The sequence below is a fragment of the Mastomys coucha genome, unplaced genomic scaffold, assembly GCF_008632895.1.
Source record: "Mastomys coucha isolate ucsf_1 unplaced genomic scaffold, UCSF_Mcou_1 pScaffold18, whole genome shotgun sequence".
In the NCBI taxonomy this organism is placed as follows: Eukaryota; Metazoa; Chordata; class Mammalia; order Rodentia; family Muridae; genus Mastomys; species Mastomys coucha.
Genome location: NW_022196900.1, coordinates 59,109,014 through 59,119,634, shown reverse-complemented (window position 1 = coordinate 59,119,634; position 10,621 = coordinate 59,109,014). Strand labels below are relative to the sequence as shown.

The following is a 10,621-nucleotide window of genomic DNA, read 5'->3' as shown; positions in this document are numbered from 1 at the left end:
CACTGAAGCATCCACACTTTGGTCTTCCTTCTTCTTGGGCTTCATATGGTCTGTGAATTGTATCTTGGATATTATGAGCTTTTGGCTAATATACATTTATCAGTGAGTACATACCATGTGTGTTCTTTTGTGACTGAGTTACCTCACTCAAGATATTTTCAAGTTCTATCTATTTGCCTGTGAATTTCACACAGTCATTGTTTTTAATAGCTGAGTAGTATTCCATTGTGTAAATGTACATTTTCTGTATCCATTCCTCTACTGAGGGACATTTGGGTTGTGTCCAGCTTCTGGCTATTATAAATAAGGCTGCTATGAACATAGTGGAGCATGTGTCCTTATTACATGTTGTAGCATCTTCTGGGTATATACCCAGGAGTGGTATAGCTGGGTTCTCAGGTAGTACTATATCCAGTTTTCTGAGGAACCACCAGACTGATTTCCAAAGTGGTTGTACCAGCTTGCAGTCCCACCAGTAATGAAGGAGTGTACCTCTTCCTCCACATCTTCACCAGCATCTACTGTCACCTAAGTTTTTGATCTTAGTCATTCTGACTGGTGTGAGGTGGAATCTCAGGGTTGTTTTGATTTGCATTTCTCTGATGACTAAGGATGTTGAACATTTCTTTAGGTGCTTCTCAGCCATTCGAGTTTCCTCAGTCGAGAATTCTCTATTTAGCTCTGTTCCCCATTTTTTAATAGGGTTATTTGCTTCTCTGGAGTCTAACTTCTTGAGTCCATTGTATATATTGGATATTAGCCCTCTATTGGATATAGGATTGGTAAAAATCTTTTCCCAATCTGTTGGTTGTTGTTTTGTCCTATTGACCGTGCCCTTTGCCTTACAGAAGCTTTGCAATTTTATGAGGGCCTGTTTGTCTATTGTTAATCTTACAGCATAAGCCATTGGTGTTCTGTTCAGGAACTTTCCCCCTGTGCCCATGTGTTTAAGACTCTTTCCCCACTTTCTCTTCTGTTAGAATCAGTGTATCTGGTTTTATGTGGAGATCCTTGATCCACTTGAACTTGAGCTTTGTGCATGGAGATAAGAATGGATCAATTCACATTCTTATACATGTTGCCTGCCAATTGAATGAGCACAATTTGTTAAAAATGCTTTTTTCCACTGGATGATTTTAGTTCCTTTGTGAAAGATCAAGTGACCACAGGTGTGTGGGTTCATTTCTGGGTCTTCAATTCTATTCCATTGATCTACCTACCTGTCACTGTACCAATACCATGCAGTTTTTATCACTATTGCTCTGTAGTACAGCTTGAGGTCAGGGATGGTGATTCCACCAGAAGTTCTTTTATTGTTGAGAATAGTTTTCCCTTTCCTGGATTTTTTTGTTATTCAAAATGAATTTGAGAATTGTTCTTTCTAACTCTATGAAGAATTGAGTTAAATTTTGATGGGGATTACATGAATCGGTAGTTTGCTGTCAGCAAGATGGCCATTTTTACTATATTAATCTTGTCAATGCATGAGCATGGGAGATCTTCCCATCTTCTGAGGTTTTCTTTGATTTCTTTCTTCAGAGACTTGAAGTTCATGTCATACAGATTTTACACTTGTTTGTTTAGAGTCACACCAAGATATTTTATATTATTTGTGACTATTGTGAAGGGTATCCTTTCCCTAATTTCTTTCTCAGCCTGTTTATTCTTTGAGTATAGGAAGGCCACAGATTTGTTTGAGTTAATTTTATATCCAGCCACTTTGCTGAAGTTGTTTATCAACTGTAGGAATTCTCTGGTGGAAATTTTGGGGTCACTTATCATCTGCAAATAGTGATATTTTGACTTCTTCCTTTCCAGTTTGTATCCCTTTGACCTCCTTTTGTTGTCTAATTGCTCTAGCTAGAATTTCAAGTACTGTATTGAATAGGTATGGAGAGAGTGGGCAGCTTTGTCTAGACCCTGATTTTAGTGGGATTGCTTCAAGTTTATCTCCACTTAGTTTGATGTTGGCTACTGGTTTGTTGTATATTGATTTTACTAGGTTTAGGTATGGGCCTTGGATTCCTGATCTTTCCAAGATTTTTCATGAAGAGATGTTGAATTTTGCCAAATGCTTTTTCATCATCTAATGAAATGATCATGTGGTTTTCTTCTTTAAGTTTGTTTATGTAGTGGATTACATTTATGGATTTCCGTATATTGAACCATCCTTGCATCTCTGGGATGAAACCTACTTGATCTTGGTGAATGATCGTTTTGATGTGTTTTTGGATTCAGTTTTTGAGAATTTTATTGACTATTTTTGCATCGATATTCGTAAGTTCTATTTCTATTCTGATATTCTATTTCTTTGTTGGGTCTTTGTATGGTTTTTGTATCAGCATAATGGTGGCTTCATAGAATGAATTGGGTAGTGTTGCTTCGTTTCTATTTTGTGGAAGTGTTTGAAGAGTATTGGTATTAGGTCTTCTTTGAAGGTCTGATAGAATTCTGCACTAAACCCATCTGGTCCTGTGCTTTTTTTGCTTGGGAGACTTTTAATGACTGCTTCTATTCCTTTAAGGGTTATGGGCCTTTTTAGATAGTTTATCTGATCCTGGTTTAACTTTAGTACTTGATGTCTGTCTAGAAAATTGTCCATTTCATCCAGAGTTTCCAGTTTTGTTGAGTATAGGCTTTTGTAGTAGGATCTGATAATTTTTTAAATTTCCTCAGTTTCTGTTGTTATACCTTCCTTTTCATTTCTGAATTTGTTAATTTGGATACTGTGTCTGTGCCACCCTCTGGTTAGTCTGGCTAAGGGTTTTATCTATCTTGTTGATTTCCTCAAAGAACAAGCTCCTGATTTTGTTGATTCTCTGTATAATTCCTTTTGTTTCTACTTGGTTGATTTCAGCCCTGATTTAGATTATTTTTTGCCATCTACTGCTATTGAATATATTTGTTTCTTTTTGTTCTAGAGCTTTCAGGTATGCTGTCAAAATGCTAGTGTATGCTCTCTCCAGTTTCATTTTAGGAGGCACTCAGAGCTATGAGTTTTCTTCTTAGCACTGCTTTCATTGTGTCCCATTAGTTTTAGTATTTTGTGCGTTCATTTTCATTAAATTCTAAAAAGTCTTTCATTTCTTTCTTTATTTCTTCCTTGACCAAGTTATCGTTGAGTAGAGCATTGTTCAGCTTCCATGTGTATGTAGGCTTTCTGTTGTTTTTGTTGCTATTGAAGACCATCTTTAGTCCTTGGTGATCTGATATGATACATGGGATTATTTCAATCTTCTTATATCTGTAGAGGCCTATTTTGTGACCAATTATATGGTCAGTATTGGAGAACGTACCATGAGGTGCTGAGAAGGTATGTTTTTTTGTTTGTTTGTTTGTTTTAGGATGAAATGTTTTATAGATATCTGTTAAATCCATTTGGTCCATAACTTCTGTTAGTTTCACTGTGTCTCTGTTTAGTTTTTGTTTCCATGATCTGTCCATTGCTGAGAATGGGATATTGAAGTCTCCCACTATCATTGTGTGAGGTGTAATGTGTGCTTTGAGCTTTAATAAAGTTTCTTTTATGAATGTGGGTGCCCTTGCATTTGGAGCATTGATGTTCAGAATTGAGAGTTCTTCTGGTAGATTTTTCCTTTGATGAATATAAAGTGTCCTTCCTTATCTTTATTTTATAACTTTTGGTTGGATGTCAGTTTTATTTGATATTAGAATGGCTACTCCAGTTTGTTTCTTGGGACCATTTGCTTGGAAAATTGTTTTCCAGCCCTTTGCTCTGAGGTAGTGTCTGTCTTTGACACTGAGGTATGTTTCATGTATGCAGCAAAATGCTGGGTCCTGTTTATGTATCCAATCTGTTAGTCTATGTATTTTTATTGGGGAATTGAGTCCATTGATGTTAAGAGATATTAAGGAATAGTGATTGTTGCTTCCTATTATTCTTGATGCTGTTTTTATGTTTGTGTGGCCATCTTCTTTGGAGTTTGTTAAAAGAAGATTACTTTCTTGTTTTTTCTAGGGTGTAGTTTCTCTCCTTGTCTTGGTGTTTTCCATCTATTATCCTTTGTAGGGCTGAATTTGTAGAAAGATATTATATAAATTTGTTTTTGTCATGGAATATCTTGGTTTCTCACTCTATGGTAATTGAGAGTTTTGCTGGATATAGTAGTCTGAGCTGACATTTGTGTTCTTTTAGGTTCTGTATAACATCTGCCCAGGATCTTCTAATTTTCATAGTCTCTGGTGAGAAGTCTGGTATAATTCTGATAGGTCTGCCTTTATATGTTACCTGGCCTTTTTCCCTTACTACTTTTAATATTCTTTCTTTGTTTTGTGCATTTGGTGTCTTGACTATTATGTAACAGGAGTAATTTCTTTTCTGGTCCAGTCTATTTGGAGTTCTGTAAGTTTCTTGTATGTTCATGGGCATCTCTTTCTTTAGGCTAAGGACATTTTCTTCTATAATTTTGTTGAAGATATTTACTGGCCCTTTAAGTTGGGAATCTTCGCTCTTTTCTATACCTATTATCCTTAGGTTTGGTCTTCCCATTGTGTCCTGGATTTCCTGGATGTTTTGGGTTAGGAGCTTTTTCCATTTTGCATTTTCTTTGACTGTTGTGTCAGTGTTTTCTATGGTATCTTCTGCACCTGAGATTCACTCTTCTATCTCTTGTATTCTGCGGGTAATGCTTGCATCTATGTCTCCTGATTTCTTTCCTAGGTTTTCAATATCCAGGATTGTCTCCTTTTGTGATTTCTTTATTGTTTCTATTTCCATTTTTAGATCCTGGATGGTTTTGTTCAATTCCTTCACCTGTTTGGTTGTGTTTTCTTGTAATTCTTTAAGGGATTTTTGTGTTTCCTCTGTAAGGGCTTCTACCTGTTTACCCGTGTTCTCCTGCATTTCTTTAAGGGATTTATTTATGTCCTTCTTAAAGTCCTCTTTCATCATCATGATATGTGGTTTTAAATCAGAGTCTTTTCTGGTGTGTTGGGGGTGTGTTGTGTGTCTAGGGCTCGCTGTCATTGGAGAACTGGGTTCTATTGATGCCAAGTAGCCTTGGTTTCTGTTGCTTATGTTCTTACCTTGCTTCTCACCATCTGGATATATCTGGTATTAGCTGGTCTTGCTGTCTCTGACTGTGGCTTGTCCCTCCTGCAAGCCTGTGTGTCAGTACTCCTGGGAGGCCAATTCTCTCCAGGAGGAATTTGGGTATGGAGAGCTATGGCATAGGGTCAGATCCAGGGTGCAGACAGAAACCAGAAGGATCTTGTCCTCAGCTGTTCCATGGTTTCTGTGTCCTGATTGGCTCTGGGCAGGTCCCTCATGGGACAGGAACTTGAGCAGAAGTGGTAATCATACTTGTGCTCACAGGTGTTCATCACTCCTGTGAGATCAGCTCTTTCCTGGTAGTATTTGGGTATGGAGATCTGTGGCACAATGTTAAAGGGTTTTTTGTTTTGTTTTGTTTTGTTGTTGTAGTTGGTGGTTGAGACAGGGTCTCACTATGTAGCTCTGTCTGTTATAGAACTCACTAATGTAGATCTGCCTTACCTTGAGCACAGAAATCTGCCTGCCTCTGCCTCCCAAATACTAGAATTAAAGGTGTGAGCCACCATGTACAGCATATTTACCTGCTCATAACTGAGTATGTTGATGCACTCCCTTAATCCCAGCAGAGGGTGGCAGATCTTTGGAGTGTGAGGCCACCCTATTCTACATAGAGAAATTGTATCTCAAACCTTTACCACCCTACAACCTCAAAACAACAACAACATCAAAGAAAACAAAATTAGCATTATAGTCACTATAGGGCTTGTAATTCGTGATGTACCAAGAAAACTCAAAATTCCTAATTTAAGTTCTTTTAAATGAAGAAAACAATGTATATATTTCCTTTGTAAATAATCTCTTAGTTGTAGAGAACTTACTTAACTCATTAAAAATAGTTTTCTTTCAGGCTTTGGAGGGCAACAGACAACTTGAAGATCTCATTGGTGTTTCCCTAGTATCATGCTCCTTAAAAAAAGAAGCGAGGAAAACCAAAGAACTAAGTAAGAAAAAATCTATTTCTTTAAAGATTCTTTTTAATTTATGTATTTTATGTATATGGGTGTTTTGTCTGTCTACCCAAAGAGGGCATTGGATTCCATTATAGACAGTTGTAAGCCACCATGTGGGTGCTGGGAATTGAACTTGGGCCTTGGGAGAGCAGCCAGTACTTTTAACTGCTGAGACATCTCTCCAGCACCTAGAATGTTTGTTTGTTTGTTTGTTTGTTTGTTTGTTTTTCGAGACTGGGTTTCTCTGTATAGCCCTGGCTGCCCTGGAACTCACTCTTGTAGACCAAGCTGGCCTCAAACTTGGAAATGAACTCAGAAATCCGCCTGCCTCTTCTTCCCAAGTGCTGGGATTAAAGGCATGTGCCACCACTGCCCCACCAGCACCTGGATTTTTGATGTTAGCAATTTTAGAGATAAGCCTTCCAATGTTTCTCAAGTTTCAATCTGAGAGATCACACATACCCCAAAGTTGTCCAGATAGAAGTATTGTTAGCATCTTTAGAAGACATGTGTTCTTTATCAAGATGTGGTGCTTTATGGCTTCCTCTTGAATTCAGAAGAAAAGAATGCACAGAGGAGACCACTAGCAAGCTCATTTTCAAAGTTAGGTAGTAAGGGGGCACTACATTGTGCTTGATACCTACAGTATCTATTGCTTTCATTATTCTTCTTCCACAGTTGCTTCTTCCAAACAATGAGAAATTATTAGTTCCTATTCCACGTTTGTCTGTTCCTAGTACAGAGTGTCCTGGAATTCACTATGTCCCCCAGGCTATTCTTAAAGTCACAGTAATGCTCTCTTCTTCTCAGCCTCCTGAATGCTGGGATTACAGGTATGCACCAGCCATGCCCAAGTATTTAATATAAAGTCTTGAGAAAAGAAGATTGTGTGTGTTTGTGTTTGAGATCATCTGTTCATTGTGCTCACCTGTGTGCAGGCATGGAGTGTTTCATATCACTGTTTGATCCAGTGAATCAGTATTTCTTCTTGAGCCTGGGACTTAGATTTTCTCTTCTAGGCTGGATGCCAGCATGTCTTAGAGATCTTTCTGTCCTCAGCCTACTTAGAGTTGGGATTCCAGTCATACACAAGATTCCCAGCTTGGTAAATGGGTGCAGAAACCCAAATTCTAAACTTTCACACTTGCTCAGCACACTATCTTAAGCATTGTGCCATCTCTACAGCCCCTTATGTTTCTTTTTTATGTGAAGGTGGTTTTGTTTTTATTTTTTTCTCTTTTAGTGACTAAAGTAATAAAACAAAAGCTGTTTGAAAAGAAAAATTCAAGAACTTCTCCCAAAGGTAAGAAGATTGTAGTGTTTTAGTTTATTACATTTAAAAAAAAAAATGTTTTCATGGGGCTGGAAAGATGTCTCACCAGCTGAAAGCAATGCCACTCCTGAAGAGCATTTACTTTTGGTTCCTTACAACCATCTAAAACTCCAGTTCCTGGGGATTTGGTACCTTCCTATCTATACAGGCACCAGGCACACATGGTCTTCAGACTTACATGTAGGCAAAACACTCATGCACATAAGATAAAATAAATATTTTTTAAAAAAAGAGAAGTGCAAAAAAAAAAAAAGAGGAGTACTTTTTTTTTTCCTGAGACAGGGTTTCTCTGTGTAGCCCTGGCTGTCCTGGAACTCACTCTGTAGACCAGGCTGGCCTCGAACTCAGAAATCCACCTGCCTCTGCCTCCCAAGTGCTGGGATTAAAGGCGTGTGCCACCACTGCCCAGCAAGAGGAGTACTTTTACAATTACTTCATGAACTAAGATCCTGTGTGTGTGTGTAGATATTTATCCATCTTAAATTTTTCTAATTTAGTGAAATACAAGTATTTAAAGTATGCCCTATTGACTTTCTGAATTCCATCAGTATTTCTTGTAATGGCTCCCTTTTCCTCTTTCATTTCATTAATTTGAGTGTTGTTGGGCCTTTTTGTTTTGTTTGGGGGGAGTTGTTTACTTATTTGTTTGTTTATTTTTTTAAGGGTTTGTCAAATTTTGTTTATCTTCTCAGAGAACCAGCTGTTTTGTTGAACCTTTACATTGCTGTTGTTTGTCTTTTTGCTTTTTACTTTCATTTCATTAATTTCTACAGTAGTCTTAATTATTTCTTTACCTCTGCTTTATGGCTTGGTTTGTGCTTGTTTTTCCAAGGCCCAAATCTACATCAATATGTTATCTATTTTGATCTCTCTAATTTTTTAAAGTAGTTATAAATTCCCTTAATAGAACTGTTTTCATAGGACCTTTTTGTATGTGTTTTTAATTTTTTCCAATTCTTGGAATTTTTTAATTTCCTTTTTGGTTCCTTCAGTGATCTATTCAACATTCGGCCAGTTATCCAATCTGTTTATGTGTGTATAGGTTCTATAGCTTTCATGTTGACTTCTAGTCTTAATTCCACTGTGGTTAGATAACTTACAAGAAATTATCTCAGCTTCGTTTTGTGTTGTTATTGTTACAACTTGCTTTGTATTGTATTATATAATCTATTTTAGAGAAAGTTCTATGTTATACTGTAAAGAATGTGTATTATTCAGTGTTTGGTTGGAATTTCCTGGAGTGTCTGTTAGGTCTGTCTGTGATCTCACTTAACTCACATGTTTGTCTTGGTTATTTTTTGCCAGGATGCTGATACACCTAGGTTGTTGATGTTATCCACTGTGTGGTGGTTTGAAGAGGAATGGTACCCATGGGCTCATATATTTGAATGATTGGTTGGTCATTAGTGAGTGACACTACTTGACAGGGATTAGGAGGTGTGGCCTTGTTCAAGGAATCACTGGAAGGGTGGGGCTTTGAGGTTTCAGAAGCCCAGGGCAGGCCCAGTGGCTTTTTCTCTTCCTGCTGCTTGCTGATCCTGATGTAGAACTCTCAGATACCTCTCCAGCATCATGTCTGCCAACATATACCATGATGGTATTGGACTAAACCTCTGAAACTGTAAACCAGTCCCAATTAAATACTTTCTTATTATAAGAGTTGCCATGGTCATGGTGTCTCTTCATAGAAACTGAACATTGACTAAGATATTCACTATTAATGTATTGGGATTCACTTGAGTCTGTACATGTAGTAGTATTTCATTTGTAAAATTAAGTCACACATGATCAGTGCACATGTGTTTAAAATGGCAATGTCCTCTTGATGGATTGTTGCTTTAATCAGTAATCTTCTTTCTTTTAATTTTGCTTTGAAGTCTAGTTTGTCAGATATTAGAATACTATCTGTTTGTTTCCTAGTTTCATTTTCTCTAAATATGTTTTTATATTCTGGCCCTTTTCTTTTGTATTGTTTTGTTTATGTGTGGTATGGATGCATGTGTGTATTCATTCACACAAACACATGCATGAATGTGAGTGTGTCTGTAAGCTACAGTTTGACATTGGCTGTCCTCCTTGATTGCTTCCCACCTAACATATATGGCAAGTCTCTTTCTTGAAACTAGAGCTTGCCAGTTTGGCTAACCTAGCTAGGCAATTTGCTCTTGGGGGTCTCTGTCTCTGTCTTCTGAGCACAGGCATTACAGGTGAGCCACCATCCCCTCCTGACATTGACATGAGTACTGGGGATCCAAACTCTGGTCTTCATGTTTGCATAGCAAGGGCTTCACCCATTGAGCCTAAATATTAATCTGTGATAGTCAAGTGTGTTCCTGCTTGTTATTCAACCTGCTAGTCTGTGTCTTTTGATTAAGGCATTGAAACGATTACTATTCAAAATTATTACTAAAAGGCATTATAGGTGAGCAACCATATGCTCTAGGCATTTATATGGGTACTAGGAATCCAAACTATTGTATTTCTGCCATTTTGTTGATTTTTTGGTTTTGGGTTTTGTCTTGTTTTTGTAGTGTTTGAGGTTTTCATAGTCTTTACCTGCTAAACTATTGTTCTAATGTGGTTTATTCTTTCCTGTAGCATCATGGATGAGTTTATCTTTGTCCTTGTTTCAGTGGATTCCTTGAAGATATCTACTGTCAAGCACTGGCCCTTGTGCATTGCCCAACTCCAATAGGTTGGGAGTAGGAGAGCTGAAAGGTGCCTAGCTGTGTATCATGAAGTCCTTTAGCCTGTTTGAATCATGAAGTAGTTTTACTGTGTATAGTATTCTGAGTTAGGTTTGGTTTTTTTTTTTTTTTTTCTTTTTTTGTTTTTCCAGACAGGGTTTCTCTGTATAGCTTCTGGCTGTCTTCGAACTCAGAAATCCGCCTGCCTCTGCCTCCCAAGTGCTGGGATTAAAGGCATGCACCACCACTGCCCGGCTAGTTTTATGCCTTTAACATGAAGTCTTTCTCATTTCTCCATCTCATGATTTATATAGACTTGGTCTTTTCATAGGGTCTTCTACATTATGTTTATCCTTTCTTATTAATTCATCTTTGTCATTGTCTGCATATTCCAATTCATCTCTCTTGTCTTCAGCCTAGTATTCTGTTCTCCTGTTCTATTCTACTGGTGAGTCATTCTATGGAGTTTCCTTGATGTAGTGAACTTTGAATTTCTTACATTTTACTTCCCTTTTGTTTTCTTTGGGTTTTTTTTTTTATGTTTTGTTTGTTTGTTTGATTGTTTTGTTTTTTCATT

At 37.5% G+C, this 10,621-nt stretch overlaps 1 protein-coding gene across 5 annotated transcripts in view; it reads left to right on the top strand.

The window, feature by feature from the left end:
• Positions 1–10,621, top strand: part of Itgb3bp (integrin subunit beta 3 binding protein) — a 57,037-nt gene that overhangs the window by 35,816 nt on the left and 10,600 nt on the right. For all 5 annotated transcript variants that reach the window (XM_031377933.1, XM_031377934.1, XM_031377936.1 and 2 more), the window contains 2 exons: positions 5,922–6,015; positions 7,268–7,327. In XM_031377933.1, coding sequence (XP_031233793.1) covers positions 5,922–6,015; positions 7,268–7,327 — 154 coding nt within the window. The remainder of the gene's footprint in view (positions 1–5,921; positions 6,016–7,267; positions 7,328–10,621) is intronic.